The sequence below is a fragment of the Narcine bancroftii genome, chromosome 12 (assembly GCF_036971445.1).
Source record: "Narcine bancroftii isolate sNarBan1 chromosome 12, sNarBan1.hap1, whole genome shotgun sequence".
NCBI lineage: Eukaryota > Metazoa > Chordata > Chondrichthyes > Torpediniformes > Narcinidae > Narcine > Narcine bancroftii.
The window spans coordinates 21,138,034-21,156,763 of NC_091480.1; the positions used below are offsets into that span (position 1 = coordinate 21,138,034).

At 35.8% G+C, this 18,730-nt stretch overlaps 1 protein-coding gene across 9 annotated transcripts in view; it reads left to right on the top strand.

Moving 5' to 3' along the window:
• LOC138747122 (transmembrane channel-like protein 5) overlaps positions 1 to 18,730 on the top strand; it is an 86,251-nt gene that overhangs the window by 45,830 nt on the left and 21,691 nt on the right. For all 9 annotated transcript variants that reach the window (XM_069906068.1, XM_069906074.1, XM_069906073.1 and 6 more), the window contains 9 exons: positions 1,005 to 1,160; positions 4,492 to 4,661; positions 6,033 to 6,108; positions 6,799 to 6,896; positions 9,781 to 9,876; positions 9,970 to 10,045; positions 12,984 to 13,117; positions 15,264 to 15,431; positions 18,437 to 18,515. In XM_069906068.1, coding sequence (XP_069762169.1) covers positions 1,005 to 1,160; positions 4,492 to 4,661; positions 6,033 to 6,108; positions 6,799 to 6,896; positions 9,781 to 9,876; positions 9,970 to 10,045; positions 12,984 to 13,117; positions 15,264 to 15,431; positions 18,437 to 18,515 — 1,053 coding nt within the window. The remainder of the gene's footprint in view (positions 1 to 1,004; positions 1,161 to 4,491; positions 4,662 to 6,032; positions 6,109 to 6,798; positions 6,897 to 9,780; positions 9,877 to 9,969; positions 10,046 to 12,983; positions 13,118 to 15,263; positions 15,432 to 18,436; positions 18,516 to 18,730) is intronic.

Consider the following 18,730-nt stretch of genomic DNA (forward strand, 5'->3'; position numbering starts at 1 on the left):
TGAAGATGGGAGCAAATATTCAGCCAGTGGAGTGCCTTGGTTGTGTTTTGCTCATTGCAGCTGTTTGAATAAAGTTGTGTGAAAGAGCAATGGCTTCACCCAGGATGAAGAACTGGTTGATGCCACTCACCATTGGGGTGACTATTGTAAGGTAAAAACATCATGAGATGGGACCGGAGAAGGAGTCACCCAGTACTAAGGAGTACCTTACACTCTCTTAAAGTGTCTCCTTATCCATGCTTATTAAGAGTTACCTCGGTCAAAGGCTTTATCTGTTAATTTGAGGGAGGGGGGTTAATTATCTAAAATCTTATTATTCATTATTTGGGTGGCTCCAAAGAGGGGGATGAACCTGCAGATGCAGCAACGGTTAAATGTTTTCAAAACATGTGACTGAAACAAAAATGTAAAATGCTTTTAGGTGGATATATTCATGCAAGTGAAATTGTTCTGTGTAAGAATCATATTTTTGTCTTTTAAACTGTTATTCTTAATGCAAGTGTGCTAGTTAGGCATTGTAAGAGTAAGTCTTAAGCCACCGGAAAGTACACTTTTCTGGCATCTACCGATCCAATAGGTGCAGGATACTAGGGGTATTACTGTATTTATCCAATCCTTTGTGCTCTTTCTCCTAAATATTTATTAATGAATATGTTTGCAACTGGAAAGTTTTTTTCCCCAAAAAAGTTAAATTCATTTTTTCCCTAAATATGCTGGAATTTTAAAGTACATTAAAACCCTTGGTATCCAGCACTTCTGAGGATTGGTAAATGACAAATAAGTAAATTTTCCGGTTGCTTGAGATTGCATTTTGCCTGATTGGTGAACTAATGTCGAGGCACACCAATTTTAACCCCATTTTTTTTTTAACCTATTTATTTTCCGCAATCTTTTTTCCTGGTTGCTTGAGGCTGCCGGTTGCTTGAATTCCGGATAAAAGGGGTTTTATTGTATATGAATACTACATCATTTTTAAATTTAAAATACTCAATTATTTTCTGCAGGAAAGGCTATCGGATAAAATGAATTACAAGAGACAATTAACAAGAAACCAGAAAATTGTGAGATTTTTAATTCATCTGATAACTTGGATTATTTCATTAGGTACAACATTTGGTTGCTGCTTTGGAGTTCATTCCTATTGTGTTTCTAATTTTCAAGTACGTATTTACAAATTTTATTTTTCACCTTGCAAAACTTTTCTATTATACAGAGATTTTTTACTTCCATTAATGTCACCATTCAGTACCTGCCTGCTTAAGTGCACATACAGAAAAAAATTAATTTAGTGCTGGTATTATTGAGAATTTTGTCTAACCTCCAAAAAATATATAAAATTCTCATCATGAACTATTGCAATTGTAATCCAATTATCCAATAATTAAACAGTGCAATCATATAAAATGTAATTTGAACCATAGATTTGTCAATTCATCTATGATTGATCATGTGCACTTCCAATGAATTGGAGTTCTGCTGTTGTGTAAGAGCTGAGAAGGCACTAATGATCTGATTGCAGTTGGTCTTGAAAGAGGAACAATGTCACCCATCACCTGTTCGCAAGCTGTCTTGGGGGAAGAACAGTGGATAGGAATTGCCTTGTACCAGGAATTAGTTGTAACTGGATAAACAAGATAATTTTGTAGGGCTTCCCTTGAATAGCCTTTTGAAAAGATAGGCCATTTTAACAGATACTGTAAAGTAAGGGAAAGTGAAACTAAAACAAAAAAGAGAAAATGCAGATCAATGAGAAGAGAAAGACCCAACATTTCAGATCAGAATTTATTGGTATGAACATGTCACGAAATCTGTTGTTATTGTGGCACCCTCAGTGCAAATATTTATGTAAACTACATTATAAAATAAATAAAAATGGTGCAAGAAAAAGAAAAAAAACACAAAGTAAGGTCTATGGTTCATTGTTCATTCAGAAATTTGATGTCCTTGTGCCACTGACTGGTCGTCTTCAGGCTCCTGTACCTTTTTTCTGATGGTAGCAGAGTGAAGAGGCCATGGCCTGGGTGGGTGGGGGGTGGAATACCTTTGTCAGAAGGTTCTGATGATGGATCTTTGACCTGGAATGTTAACTCTCTTTCTCTGTCTTCTCTGCTGGGTATTTCCAGCATTTCTGTTTTTATTTTAAATTTCCTCCATTTTTTATTATTGATTTACACAGCATTATTGAAACTCTAAAATGTTTCCCTGCCTGTTCTGAATATTCAAAACTATGGTGGCCTCAGCAAATGTAATCGGCACTTTGCATATAGAACATTTCCAGATTCATTATGAATAGAAGTGACTTGTTTTGACAGAACTGTCTTTCTGCCTTAGCATCTCTGGTATTATATATATCAATGCAGCTAGTAGAATACTTAGGATACTTAGGAAAACAAGTACACTTTAAATCCTGGTTAAATGGAGGAGTTGGAATCCAGGGAAGATTTGGTTATAACCAAGCAGAAGGCTGAAGAATTTGCTTTACAACCAGAGGTTTAATTGTCAGGTAGAACAGCAAAGTATTCCCAACCACCGAGATTATGGAGAGTGAGTATGCAAAAATGTATGGCTGTATTTTTTTTCCATAGAGAACTAATGGTTAAAATCTATTCAATATTTGCCATTCCTCAAGCATAGCTGAAATTGATTGAACTTTTATGAAAAATGATCACCTTGTTTAGTTTCCTTTTGAGGATCTGAAATTTAGGTATTAATGAAGCCAAATCTACAGATGTATTCTTAATTAAACTTTAATCTTAAGTTTCATGAACTCCAACAGGAGAACTGTCATGTGGAATGGCAAGATTAACCCCTGTAGTTTTAAGGTGAGGCAAAGAAATTTTAAAATAGATCTGAGGCAAAGTGGTTTTTTTTTACCCAAATAGTACTTGACATCTGGAATCTGATGCTGGAGGGTGGTGGAATTTGGGTATAATTTAAGAGGCAGTTAGATAGGCACTTGAACAGACAAAGCAAAGAAAGTTATGGAACTAGTGCAGGCAAATGAGATTAGTATAGATGCGAAAAATGGTCAGCATGGATTTGTGGGCCAATTGGATCCCTTTTTGTGCTGTCTGACTATCTACCAGAGGAGACCATTCTGATGCACACCATATTAAATAATCTGAATTTGAAATTAGCTAAATTTAGTGACATTAGGTTTTTATTATGAAATGTGAAATTGATTAGCACATTTTATTACTACAATTTAGATACTGCATTTATTATTTTGAGTAATTTAAGCAATGCCCATTAGAGAATTCTTTTGATGCAAATTTAATGAGTTTTCTCCCTCATAAGAGTTTTTACAACATGTAATAAAGTATGGGAAATATTTTATGACATGTTTTACATGTCTTTGACTAAAGTTAATTCTTAGATGTATAGATTTGGAACATATCAGTTAAATTCATGCAGTTGGTTTCCTAAAATCAAATTAAATAAATAGAGTTGATTTGGGGAGGGCATTAAAATTATTCCCATAAAGAATTCTGGGTTGTCATTGAATCTTAAGTAGTTCTCCAATTTTTTTTGCACAGAAAGGAAGCTGCTGTCACGGAACCTTTTGTAGACCATGTGATTAATTTGTAGAATGTTGGAGTCTATGCTATTTCAAAGTATCTTGGAATGACATTACCATTATTTCCTGTATTCTTGGAGTAAATTAGGGTTATGGTGCATTTATATTAAAAATAATTTGGAGTTGCTTTGGGGTTCAGCTAGAAATGTAACCATAGCCCTACTCATTTAAGATCAAATGATAAAGAAAGGATCTTGGGATATAAAAGCAATAGAGAATTTCAACACAATTGTTTTCCCTATTTATTTGCATTTCCCAGCAAGGGTGAGGTAAAAATTTAAAAAAAAATTAATTACAGACCCAATGGAATTAATTACAGACCCAATGGAATAATGCAATGGAAAACAAAATTGGGTCAGTCATTAAGTCAGATTGTGCAGGGGATTTCAATTTTGGTATAGAATGAGAGGCAAATACACTTAAAACTACTAGAAACATAGGTATTGGGATTTATTTAAACTGGATGAGAGCAACATGAACATTCTTGTTTTATTCTCACATGGGCTTTGACATGAGTTTATGAGTTTTGTCAGATTAGCCATTACATCAACTGGTAGAAAGATAGTTACAGATTCACACTTGGTTAATCAAGTGGTTATAAACCTATGAATTCCAGTGCTGCTTTGTTCTTCACAAAAAGATGCAAAAACAACAAAAATGTAAATTGGGATTGGTGTCTGCTGATGAGAATAAAAAGCTTGAAACTGACCTGACTTTGGTGTGCGCTGGGGAGAAACTCTTTCTCTCGTTCTATGCATGAATGACCAGAAGGTTGTCTATAATGTATAGACATTATACATTATACATATCTTAGTATATGTTCATGTTATGATTTTAGGAAGTAGCAATCATTTTAGTTAAAGTATATTTAAAACTTATTGAAATACAAAGTTGAGCATTTTTTACGATTGCAGGTTATTCAAAAAGACCCAACTCAGGAAGAATTGCAAAAGCAAGCGGCAACATTGTTTTTGCCTTTTCTGGTGTCGAGCATCAATCTGTTCATACCCTTGTTCTTCTCTTTCCTTGGCTTTATGGAAAGATTCAAATATCCATGGCATGAGATATATGTTCTTATTATAAGGTAAGTTTGCTTCATGTAAAACTTACAAAGTTAAAATTTTCCTTGCGAAGTAGTTTGGGGAAAAACAAAACTGTTTGGCTTCCTGTTGATTTTTTTTTACTTGATTTTAAACAATTGCATTTGTCCATTACAATGTTGAAACAGAAATACATAATGGTGGGAAGACTCTGTAGGCCAGTCAGTAACTGTGGAGAAGGACAATTGACAGATCAATGACTCTTAAGAGGACATGGAAAAGTGAGAAAGAAAGTCTTTAAAATTGCAGAGAGGAGGATAAGATGTCGCAAACAAGAAATTGCTCTTGTTGGGTAGAGCTCAAAGTTTTATATGCATTACCTTTTTCAGTTGGATGTTAGAGAAAAGAAACTAAAAGAACAAGTTGGAACTTTAATGCAGAACACAGTAGTTTCCAGCAATATGAAAATAATAAGAATAACTGAAATGTCCAGCGAATCGGGTGGAAAAACTGAACAAGGATTCCAGGTGAAGATCTTGCACCAGAGCCGATGATAAATTGTCCCCTGCAATTTCCAGAAAAATCAAGGGGCTTCCCTACCACACACATTGTCTTTCCCCTTCCCAATGGAGCTATTTCCTCCATGATTGTCTAGTATGCTTTTCTTTCTTTCTCTTACTCCTCTTCTATTTTCCGCACAATCTTAGGAGATGAAAGGCTTTCCCTTTCCACCCTCTAGGGCAGTGGTTATCATTGGCCCATTTCCTTTGGAGTTATGAAACCATGCACATAACGAGTCAAAGAGGTCCGATTAAAGCAGTGGTTTTCAAACTTTTTCTTTCCACCCACATTCCACCTTAAGTCATCCCTTAATACTCACAGAGCCATGATGTCATAGGGATGACTTAAAGTGGTATGTGAGTGGAAAGAAAAAGGTTGAGAACCACTGCTCTTGGGACTCAAATCGTCCTTTGAATGGAAGAAGCAATTCAGTCTGCATTCAGTGGGAACGAGATGGATTTCTTGCCTTGGAAACATTGACCCAGTTTGGATGACTTCTTTGCAGAACTTGTTTGTACAGAACACAAAGGTGACTGAGATGTCAATTGCTTTTGGCTTTAATTCTCCATCCATCCTCCTTCACTGTTCCAATGAAGTCCAATGTAAATTTGAGGAGCAATGCCAAATCTTCCCATTTGGGAATCTTGCAGCCTTCAGGGTTCAATAATCAAGTTCACCAAATTCAGGTTATGTTACTGGAAATTCTTCTTTGGTCAAGGGCATTAGATGCTGTAAGTGTATCTATAACTAACTGTATACACAACACTTTTGATTCAGTAGAAGCATTTGAATCAGGTCTTATTATGTCAAGTAAGTTGGTCTAACTGTTGATCTAATATGTTCTTCCCATGCAGAAATGTTTTGCTGAACATGTCAATAACTGGAGTTCTGTGCTACTATTGGCTGGTGACAATAGCAAATACTGTAGAGGTATGTTCAATAGTGTATTTTGTAGCACGAGACATTCTATGTTCAATTTATTAGCTGAAGCAGCCTTTCTCAACCTTTTTTTTCAGCTATCCCCACCCCCCCCCTCCTCCCCAGGACTCCATTCAAAGTTTATGGGTCCCCTTCATTGTGAAGCAGTCAAATTTTGTTTTCTGCCATTCTTCTCTCCTACTGACCAGATGGAAAAAAAATAAAATATTTGTTTCATGAGGTGAAAAGAAAACAAGGCTTTTACTGAAATGTGCTGCCCCCCACCCCCCCCCGCCCCATGGGGGCTGCTGGTCTCCCATTGAGAATGGCGAGGCAAAAGCATAAAATTACTTTTTATTCTGATGATCAAAGATATTTTGTCTTCTGGATGTCTCGATTAGCAAAGCAGTTGGCACAATGCTATTTCTGTGCCAGCAGCTTGGGTTTGAGTCTGGTGCTGTCTGTAGGAGTTTGTACATTCTCCCATGTCTGTATCGGTTTCCTCCAGCTGCTCCAGATTCCTCTCACCCTTCAAAAACATATTGCAGATTAATTATTTGAGCATTACAGGGCTCCTGGGCCAGAAAGGCCTTTTGCTGGTGCTGAATGTCTACATTAAAAATTAAATATGATCCTGATATTTGAGACTTTAAGGCACCTTTCAATGTTTTATTGGAAATGTGACATTTGTTTAATTGACAGTGCTGGGAAACATTTGTAGGTCAAGATCTCTACCGACTTGTGGTGGCTGATTTTATCTTCTCGTTATTCAGTTCATTCTTTGGGGAATTCATTCGAAGGTATGTCATGAGGTTTCAGGGTAATTAAAATAGTAATTATTTCAAAACTTGTAATTAAATGAAATGTTTTATAATTGTTTTTTTTTAAAGATGGGCAAAGTCTCAGGAACATAACCTGGATCTTCTCTCATCTACCTGCTTACCAACCCTTATTCCTGAGCTACCTAACACTCAGGAACAATGCAAACTGTTCATGTCAGCCCAGCAATATATATATATATATATATATATATAATTAGAATCAAACTCTTCATACATGAAAGTAATTAAGTACAGTAAATTACTTGCGGTGTACGAATACATTAATCTTTAATTCCGGACTTAACTACTATTGGAGATTGATTTAATCCATTTTTATGAAGGCAATAAATTTGTTGAGTCTGCAAGGCTGGAGAATTTATTTTGAGCATAGAAATGGGGCTGCTGAGAACCCATAGAATAGATGGAAGCACTGGATGACTATTTTGAGATGTAACTAGAGCTGAAATTTTTTTTTTCTAAATCTTTGTGTGCTGTTGGTGGTGTAGTGGAAGTAAAGAAGGTTGGCTAAGGATAGAAATCAACTAAGGGAGTGGGCAGAAGAATGGTTGATGGAATTTAACTCAGACAAAAAACAAATGATGTATTTTGGGAAGTTAACCCACATGCAATTTGGGCTCCTTTCATTTGAATCTTTGTCGGGTACACTAGTGATGCCTGAGGATAGCCAATTTTGTCAGTTTCTTCAAGCAGGGCAGTAAGCCATGCATACGTTGTAGTGAAATTTTTGGAGAATGTCCTCAGTAACAGGATTTGTGTACATTTAGAAAAGCTGGAGCTGTTCAAGTTTTTTAAATTCATTCTTGCCAGCCTCTGAACAAGAGGGACTTTGCTGCTTTTCATTTCATGTTCTCAGGTACAAGCAGCTTATGTCATTATTTTATTCCCAGTAACCCAATAACTGGGCACGGTTGGCATAGCCAGTGCCAGTGATCAGGAGCAGGACTTGAATCCCGCGCTGTCTGTAAGGAGTTTGTGTGTTCTCCCAGTGTCTGCGTGGGTTTTCTCCAGGTACTCCAGCTTCCTCCCACCATTCAACAACATATTGGGAATTATAGGTCATTCGGGCATAATTGAGTGGCATGGACTCATGGGCTGAGAGGGCCTGTTACCATGCTGTATGCTTAAACTTTTTTTTTAATGAAAATTTAAATTTATAACCAGTCCAAAGGCACTGAAAGTATCACCACAGCTTATTCAATTATTTCGTATTCTTTCAGATTGTTTCCAGTATTTTGAATTTATGAGGAATACTGGAAGAGTGCCAGTTGATCACTCCTTCAGTTCCATTCTTTCTGAATCATTCAAAAGATATGTTTTACATAGAACTTACAGTGGCCTCCATTATGTTTGGGACAAACACATTTTCTTCCTATATTTGCCCTTGTGCTCTACATTTTTAAATTTGTCATCAAACTATTCACATGTAATTAAAGTACACATTCCAGATTTTATTCAATGTTATTTGTATGCATTTCATTTTGACCATGTAGAAATTACAGCACCTTTTATGCATAGTTCTCTCATTTCAGACCATTATAATGTTTGGGACATTTGGCTTCACAGGTGTGTATAAGAAAGCTAGGCTTGCTTTTAACCTTTGGTCATCTTTGGGGTCTGTAGTTGCCATTTTCTAGCACGAGGACCAATGAAAGTCAAATAAGCCATTACGAAGCTGTAAAACAAGAATAAAACAGTAAGAGTTATTGCACAAACCTTAGAATTACCAACATCAACTGTTTAGTACATCATTAAGAAGAAAAAACATTCTGATGAGCTCAGTAATTGAAAAGGACTGATATTCCAAGGAAGACCTCTACTGTTGATGACAGAAGAATTCTTATCATAATGAAGAAAAATCCCCAAATGCAGATCCGACAGATCAGAACCACTCTTCAAGAGTCAGGTGTGGATACGTCAGTGAACTACTGTTGGCAGAATACAGAGGCTATGTTCCAAGACTCAAACCAGAGAAAGGATGGCCGGATTACAGTTTGACAAAAATTATTTAAAAGATCCTGCAGAATTCTGGAAAATGTCTTGTGGACAGATGAGACCAAGGTCCAAAGCATGCCACCTTTGCTATGGGTTTCATCTATCAGTGTAGCTCCTGTATTTCCATCATGAAGTATTCTGCGGACAGTAGACATTGACATATCCACTCCTACCTCTAGAAGAGTGTTTCTGATCTGTCGGACAAACATTTGGGAATTTTTCTTCATTATGATGAGAATTCTTCTGTGATCAGCAGTGGAGGTCTTCCTTGGAATACCAGCCCCTTTGTGATTACTGAGCTCACCAGTATATTCTTTCTTCTTAATGATGTTCCAAACTGTCGATGTTGGTAATCCTAAGGTTTGGTGGATGTCTCTTACTGTTTTATTCTTGTTTTTCAGCTTCATAATGGCTTATTTGACTTGCATTGGCACAACTCTGGTCCTCATGTTAGAAAATGGCAACTACAATCTCCAAAGATGATCAATAGCTTAGAAGCAAGCCTAGCTCCCTTCTACCTGCACCAATTAAAATACTTGAGTACTCACAAACATCTGTAAAGCCAAATGACCCAAACATTATGGTGCCCTGAAATGAGGGGATGATGTATTGGAAAAAGTGCTGTAATTTCTACATGGTCAAACCAAAATGTATACAAATAGCCTTGTTTAAAATCAGGATTGTGCACTTTAATCACATGTGAAATGTTTGATTGCAAATTTAAAACTGTGCAACACAGGGGCAAATTAAGGAAAAAAGTGTCTTTGTCCCTAACATTATAGAGGGCACTGAATGCTCTGTTTTAATGGAATGCAAACAAGTTAACTATTTATTTCTAAAATTATTTCAGCATCATGGGGACACATTTCTGCCCAAAACTTGGAATACCAGAATTTGACATTGCAAGGAATGTATTAGGTTTAATCTATGCTCAAACACTTGGATGGTAAGTAGATTTGGATAAAATCATTTTTATTAAAATGCATAGATTCACATACTTTCAATAATTTGTGTTTACCAATGTTGTTCATTTTTTTAGGATTGGACTTTTCTTTTCACCTCTATTACCAGCAATACAGATCATTAAGTTCTTCATCACATTTCATGTTAAAAAGGTATTGTTAGAATTTAATTAAAGTTTCCAAAGCAATGACTACTGTAAAAGTTGCAGTCTGGAATTTAATTTCCCAATATGGAGGGAGTCTGTAATGGCTTTATAACTGAACCATTTTTTTTTTGCAATTTCATTTCTAACATCCCAACTAATCAATGCGAGTGTGAATCCACGTGAGTGAATTGAGTTGGAAGCCTAACTGTAGAAAATGGCTGGTGTAAAAATACATGCTTTCAAAGCCTGGTCCTGATTTAGAACCAACGAATATAATCACAGCACAGAAAACAGGCCCTTTGGCCCTTCTCGTCTGTGCTGAAATATTAAGGCCTAGTCCCACTGATCTACACTCAGCCCCTCGCTCTCCATACCCCTCCCATCCATGTATTTGTCCAATTTTCCTTGTGTTTAAAATCGAGCCCACATTTACCACCTCAGCTGGTAGCTTGTTCTACAATGCCACTACTTACCCCTAAGCTTTTTCCCTTTCACCCTTAACCCATGTCCTCTGGTTTGTATCTCACCTAAGCTCAGTAGAAAAAGCCTACTTGCATTTACTGCGTCGAAATCCCCCATAAATCTCTCCTCATTCTACACTCCAGGAGATAAAATCCTAAATTGTTTAACCTTTCCCTGCAAGTCAGTTCCTGAAGTCCCAGCAACATCCTAGTACATCCTCCCTGTACTCTTTTAATCTTATTGATATCTTTCCTGTAGCAAGTCGAACAAAACTGCACACAGTACTCCATAGTTTGCCTCACCAATGTCTTATACAACTTTCCCATGACATCCAACTCCAATACTCAGTACTTTGATTTATGAAGGCCAATATGTCAAAGCTCTCTTTGCAAACCTACCTGTGATATCACTTTCAAGTAAGTTTGTACCTGTATTCCCAGATCCCTCTGTTCTACCACACTCCTCAATGCCCTACCATTCACTGTGCTTCCTTGGCTTGTCTTTCCAAAATGCAACACCTCTTATTAAATGGTCCACATCCCGCTGCAAGCTTTGAAAACCTTCCTCTCTGTCCACAACACCTTCAATCTTTGTGTCATCTGCAAACTTGCTGTCCAGTGCTTTTCTGGATGTGATGCTAAAGTTTGAGAGATTTGCCATGAGATATTCTTTGGAGGAAGAGGCTACCATTGAGGTTAAAAAATAAAGACATGGATAGAGTTTGTCCATGATATTAATTACAAGAGAGTAATGTTTCATGGATCCAATCCTGTGCCATCATTCACTAAAAGATTTCCTTGCAGAAGTTGAGAGCACAGGAGAGTAAGACAGGAAATTGGATACGATCCTCCAATTATTTTCATCTAATTCCTCTTGGTATTATTTATTGAGAGGCTCACAGTTACTGTTATTGATGCCAGAATTAAATAGGATCAGCCAACATAATGCAAACCTATCAAATCTATCAGTTCTAACCCATATCTATAAGCATCAACTCCTCTCTTTAAGAGTAGATCCAATGGTTGAAACTGTTTGGAGAAAATTACTTCATCTGAGGGTATACTTTCTCACTGGGGTTGTCGAGATGGCATGATTGTTTATGTACTTGCACATTGCCAGAAAAAGCAAGCAAATAGATGGATTTTTATTCAGAAATTCTCAGATCTCAAATAAGTAAGCGAACACAGTGGGGATTGGACAGCGGTGGCAAATATATTCAATAATATTCTCTGTATATTCACAAAGGGAGGGAGAGGAAACAGGAAGCAAAAGGCCAATATGCTTAGTGTTTGCCGTAGAAAATGTTAGAAATTATTATTTGAGTATGAGAGGAGGCTGTTGGGCAAAGTCAGAATGGTTTTGGGAGAATTCCATTCCAGAGAATTTATCCCATCAAATTTAATAGAGAATTTAAAAAAAAATCATGGGATGTAACGCATTGGCAAAATTGAAGATTGGCTGACCGAAAGGAATTGAGACCTGCATAAATAGATCTTTTTCTGACTGACAAGGTGAGAAGAGTGACAAGATGAAAAGAGTGCCTTGCCAGAGAGATCAGTCCTGGGACCTCATCTTTTACAATTTTAGAAATTATATTGGTGAAGGCACAAACAGATATGATTGCTAGATTTGTTCATGATTAAACAATGTTTAGCAAAGTAAATTGTAAAGAGGAGGCTCTGATAGGAATAGAAATTTAGGTGTCTAGGCAAGTGAACTATAATATGGACCATGGGGCTACTTTTTTTAAATAAAGGGGTTGCCCATTTAAGAAAGATGAGGAAATATTGGAGCTCTTCCATGAAGAACTGTGAAGGAAAATCTTAATATTTTTCAGACCAAGAGAACATTTGGTGATTCAGGGGGAATCAAACTTTGTCATTGGTAGATGGAAAAGCAGAATTAAGGTTACCATGAGAATTAAGGTAACCATTATCATATCAAATGGCAAAGCAAGTCTGCGAGTTTGAATACCGTTCCCTGCTTCTTAAGGTTGTTTCCATTGACAGGAATTGGCCACATTTCAGAAACAGCAAGCCCATGCAACCTGGTTTACATTGCACTTTAATACAAGACCAAAGATTATATTTTTTACTCCATAGTAGTGTACCAGTAAATATCTGCAGCCTCATTATATGAGGTATTACAAGATTCTTTTAATTCCTAAAAATATTTTTTGCATAATCCAGTTTAACACATGATTTCTATTAACTGTACTGTTGTCTTGAAATTGTGAAGCTGTTTGCATTTACCTTTAACTCATGATATAATAAAAAGGCTCAATTATTCTGACTGGATTTTAAGTGTATTACATAAGTAATTATTAAAGTTGGCATATATCACATTTCATTGCATATGGTAGCACTTGCATCTCTTATTAAATGTAACATATTTGCATATTAATAATAGTTTGAAAATAACATAATGAATGCTTGATGTTATTTTGAAGAGAAATAGTTGAACAGTTGTGACATTATGTTTAGGTTAGCCTCATGATGAATTGTCAGCCACCTCGCATGGCTTGGCGAGCTTCCCACATGACAACCATCTTCATTTTCCTGCTGTTTTTTCCTGCCTTTATTGGGGTTCTTTGCCTGATTGGTGTCACTGTGTGGAGGTAAGTTGCAACTATTTCTTAAAATAAATGTAGCAACATTAGCATTATTTATATACAGTAAAACCTCTGGTATTTTGTACCTATTAGTAGAAGCCAGATAAGCGGGATTTCCATTTGTTTGAGACCTACTAAATGCCTAACTATTACAACTGCATTAACAATAAACAGTTTAAAAGACAAGGATACAATACTGTACTTGAATTTTTCACCTGCGTAAATATATAAACCTTAAAGCATTTTACTTTATTTTCAGTCACATTCTTTGAAAACATTTGAACATTGCTGCATCTGCAGGTTCCTCCCCCTCCACGGAGCCACCCAATCCAAAAGATGAACAATAACATTATAGATAATAACGCACCCCCCCCCCATAAAAGTTTACAGATAAACCCTTACTAATGTTCCTAATAATATATTGATTAAGATGAAGACTCTTGCTAAGCAGGGATAAGGAGACACTTTAAGAGAGTCACCCCTAACAACGAGTGGCTTCATTCTGGGTGATGCCATTTTATACGAGCAAAGCACTCCACTGGTCCCATCTTCACCAAAGGTTTATGCGTTACTTCAGAGAAAATTTACTTTTATAATTTTAAACTTTAATTTTTTAATTTATTCTTCTTCATTGCATTTATTTATTTGTCTATCTATTTATTTATTTCCCTCAAGTTTTTTTACCAGTTGCTTGAATTCTGGATTACTGGGGTTTTACTGTATTTGAAATTTGTTGCACTCATTCATAATGTGTATTTACAGAGAAGGAAAGGGGAACGGGGACAGGAAAATTGCTTTAAATGATCTGTATTAGATTTTTATCACCTTTATTAGGTAAAAACTAAAAAAGGAGTAAGTAATTTCTGTTGTTTCTAAGATTCCAGTTTCATTTGGTCCTCATTCATTTCCATTGAGGCTGCTTCAAAAATGAAAGGAAGGGAACATGTGGCAATGAAAATACTAAAGCCTAAATTTCCTTGGAATAGTCAAATGAGATTGATTGATAAAAGAACAAAAAGTGACATGAGAAAAGTTATGGTCTGGACTTGACTGCAGATTTAGTAGTAGGAGCACATTTAGTTGTCGCATTCAAATGAAAGTCAGATAAATATTTGTAGCACCATGGGTACAGGAAGAAGGAAAGAACATGGTTTTCCACGGGACATGTATGGAGGCATGTTTTCAGTGACTTTTTTTTTACAGCAAATCCAAAAAGGCTTTTTTTTTTGTAATGCCAGGATAACACAAAAATAATTAAGATTTTCACCATCTCCAACCATAATAGGATTTATCTTGTACAGAGCAAGTATCTCCTCTTACATTCCATGATTCATCAAAACTTGTGGCATTAAATGCACTGTTTCTTAGTTGACCCGTATAATTCTATGTAAATCTGTGTTTATTTCAAATTTCCAGCATTTATATTTTTAATTCAATTTTCTTCCTGTAAATGCTGCAGTTGTTGAATTCTTAATTATAGCACTTCCTCTCCAACTGCAGTGTGCACCATTCGGTGTAATTCTAGCCACTGTTATGGTACTTGTGCTACCAAGGCTCTCACTGTTTTGTTTCAAAACATTTAAGCATTACTGATATAGCACAATCTGAGAGCCTAGGAATAAGGGGGTCAGTGATGTTCACTTTAATATTATACACAAAAATATTAATTTCTATTTAGCTGGTGTAAAAAAAACGTCCATGATAAAATTATTTGAATCTGCTGTGCAAATTCAGCAATTGCACCTCTGAACACATATTAACTTGCACCACAAAGAAAGATGCTGTTTTTATAATGCTTTTACTAACTCAGATAACCACTTTGGTTATTTCACTTGAACTGCACATCTGTCTGGAATGTAATGGAACATACCAATATTTTGACTACAAATTATGGCTCTTTTTATTCTCTTTATTATTGCACACCGGTAAGAATACCCATGATATATGTGTTGGTGACTGATGAATTTAAGATCATGTTAAAAAATGTTCACTTCCCATGAAATAAACAAAATTATGTTATTCTACCTGCAAATGCTACGTTAAATCAGAAGTACAATGAAGCAGCCCTGAATATGTATTTTGCACAAAGTGGTGATCATTTTTGCTTGCTTTATTGCTAATTGTAAATATATGGAAATGTTTTTTTTTTCAGTTTGAAACCTTCTGAATACTGTGGCCCCTTTCGAGGATTGCGTGTCCCCTATAGTTCCATCTCAAGATTTATTCATGGGAGGATTAATCAAATGGAGTGGCTCACATGGATCTATGACCACTTGCTGTTGAATCCATTATTTTTCTTCATCTTAACCATTATTGTGTTGTGAGTATGATGAAATAATTTGGATGTAAATTTTCTGTTGAATTTCCATATGACTTTCTTGCAGCTATCAAAAGGCAAGGTTGATATTTTTAATTGATATCTCATTAGCAAAGCAAAATGTTGGACTGAAAACCAAACAGCTACACTGGAATCTGAATTTTTTTTAAAAAGCAGAAATTGTTATAAACATTTCAGCAGGTCACAAAACCCGTGGGAAGAGAAATAAAGTTAGATTCAAGTTGAAAATATTCTGATGTCCTGACATTTTAACCAAAGTTATTTTGCAACTGTGAACTCCATCCACCTAAGCCACTACCATAAATTTTCACTAATATTTTCTTGCACTGAATTATTTCTCAACTTTGTTGATTTCAACCACCATATTTTCACTAACTAGTTCAAATGCTCTGGTGTCAGTGAGTTGTATATTTGCATGTCTAATATCTAGTTTGAGAAGAGATGAACTCAACTCCAGTTGACCATAGCTTCATCTCCCACTAGAAATTCCTTCCTGTTGATTCAATTTCTATCCTTCTCTACAGGCATTATCTTAGACTGATCCAAGATGTTCACATATCCTTCATCACAAAGCCATCCATCTTCTATTAATGTGTACAATTTCTGTCATCACCACAACCCATCTCTTGCTGAAAGGTCCATGACCTTCTCTTTAAGGTACCAGTGCTCTCCTGTCTGGGAACATATCTTCCCTCCTTTATAAACTACAGCATTTGCTCCCCATATCCTATTCCATTCCAGATGCCATTCATTCATTCATTCATCATTGTTCTTTATTGGCTTCCTTTTGCAAACACTTTAAAAGTCTTTGTTTTAAATCTTGTTAAACTTTATTTCTATAATGTTATCTAGCCTTACAATTCTCCAATAATTCTGGATATCTCCAACTTTCCTTAATTGATCATCAATCCATGCACCTTTTAATTGGAGGTCCAAATTATTTAAATTCCCTATCTAAATATTTCTGTCTTGCTGATTTTTTTCTTAAAAGACTACCTCTATTAATTTTGACACACCATCTTCTCCTTAACAATCGCCATAAGTTTCTATTGTTCAGTTTCTTGGGGATGGGAGGTTGCAGATGATGTTTAGTGGCTGTATTACATGAAAATGAATACCTTACATTAAAAAAAGGATATTTGGTTCAAAGGTTTGTTCTCAATTACAAAGTGCCTGAGGTTTCATTGAGTTCAGTCTGACTAAAACCAGGAGGGAGGGAAAACATTCATGATAAGGCAGTGATAATCTTGGTAGTTCTATGCTTCACTCACGATAGTATGAAATTGGGGGGGGCACATAAAAAAAAATAATCTGAACCTTTTCAAGTTAGCAAACACCATGTGGCCAGATTAGAGGCAAAAAGGGTGAGGAAGGACACATTTCAGGGCTGTCACCAACATGAAGCTATTCGGATCATTCCAAGATTGTCACTTTGGAGGCGATTAGGAATGGAACTGAAACACTTATGAAATGATTAGGTGAGGTGCAGTTAAAGGTGAGATTTGGATATGTATGGATGGAACTAAAAGCAGGCGAGTTCTGGCACTGTTAGGGAAGCGGTTAGCACAATGCTATTAACAGCACAAGTGACCCAGGTTCAAAACTGGCATGTCTGTCCATTCTCCCCATGACCATGACCTGGTTTCCTCCCACCCTCCAAAAATTTGTAGGTTGATTGTGTATTCGTACAATATGAGCTTGTGGACCAAAAGTGGCTGTTACCATGCTGTATCTTAATTTAAAAAAAAAAATTAAAGTTAAAGATGCAGTTAGAAAAATACATAATCAAAGAGGTTTGAACAGTTCACTATATAGTAATTTGGATTCAAAGATGCAATGATGTATCACAATCAAAAGGATATTGTTGCACTCAAAAGAAAAGCAATCTAAAGAGAATCAAGATTGGAGAGAGGTGCACAAATCTGAACAGCAGTGAAAAATTTAGGGACCATTTCATTGAGAGAACGGTTAGAATTGTACCATTAGAATGCTAACAATAGAGATTGAAGATAGGATTTTTGAAGGACTGATGAAAGAAGCCATTGACCATTGTAGTGATAGGGTGCTCGCAATCCACCTGAGGGAATTGGAGGTGAGTTTGTTGCAGCTTTGATTGGATTCAAGATGGATGCTTCCACACGGTCTTGAGTCGATAGCGAATAAAGATAGTTGTTTTAAAAGAATCAAGTTTCTTTATTACAATAAAATAAATATCACAACCATATTTTCAGATTTTGTCTAATTGAGGATATACGTTTTTTGTGTGACCTCATCCAAAGTAGATACATGTTCACTTTTTCTGTGTATTCACATCACATCGTTTACCTCAACACAAAATTGCACCCAGTTAACCAGAAGTAATAATTATTAGATCACATTCATAAACTTTATATCATAGTTGATGTATAAAACAAATTTCTGTTGTGCATGCCATTTTCAAATATTGATATCTGGCCTGCACATTAAAATACAAATTAAAGTTATGCACAGGAACTCTGTACTTTTTCCTTGCACATGCACATGCAGGTTTTGTTGGTCAATTTATATTTTAATATTAGATGAAGCTCATTGGATGGTAATCAATCCAGTGCACGTGAAAATATTGATAGTAATATTTATTATATTTATTTATATAGTAATCATTATTCCTTGGTAGAATTCCACATCCAGGAAAGCACAGAAAATATTCATGTTTGTTTTCTGGAGGTAATTAACAGCTTTTGATTTTGGTGTGCTCAGTATACAGATTAAAACTTTTAAAGTACATTTTCATTTTTGCATGACTGCACTTCTGAATTAACAACATATCTGTGCTAAATAATTATGTATATGGTGCCAAATTACACACAACATGCATCCAATTTAATTTGTGTCCTTTATGCTTTTACCATGGTGTGGTGGGCTGTGGACAAGAAATGACTATATATGTGTCATAAAATTAACGCATTCAAGTAACCGTTAATAATATCCTTTCTCTTCTTTTCAAGTGCTTTTATATACCTGTATTGGCAAATTATAGATGGGCGTAAAATGATGGCAAAACTCTTACAAGAGCACATAATCAATGTAAGTTTAGTACTTTTATCATATTCCTGTGAAGTATTTTTACTTTTTTAAATCCATTTTTTTCCAATTAACATTTTTCAATACCAGTTAAGTGCATTTGTATTTACCAGTGGTGCTGTATTCTCACTAGGGTTTCTGAATAAAAAATGTGCGAGAGTAATGTATTTCAAATAAAGTAAGAAGCCTCAAGTTGAATCTTTGTGAGTGTCTGACAG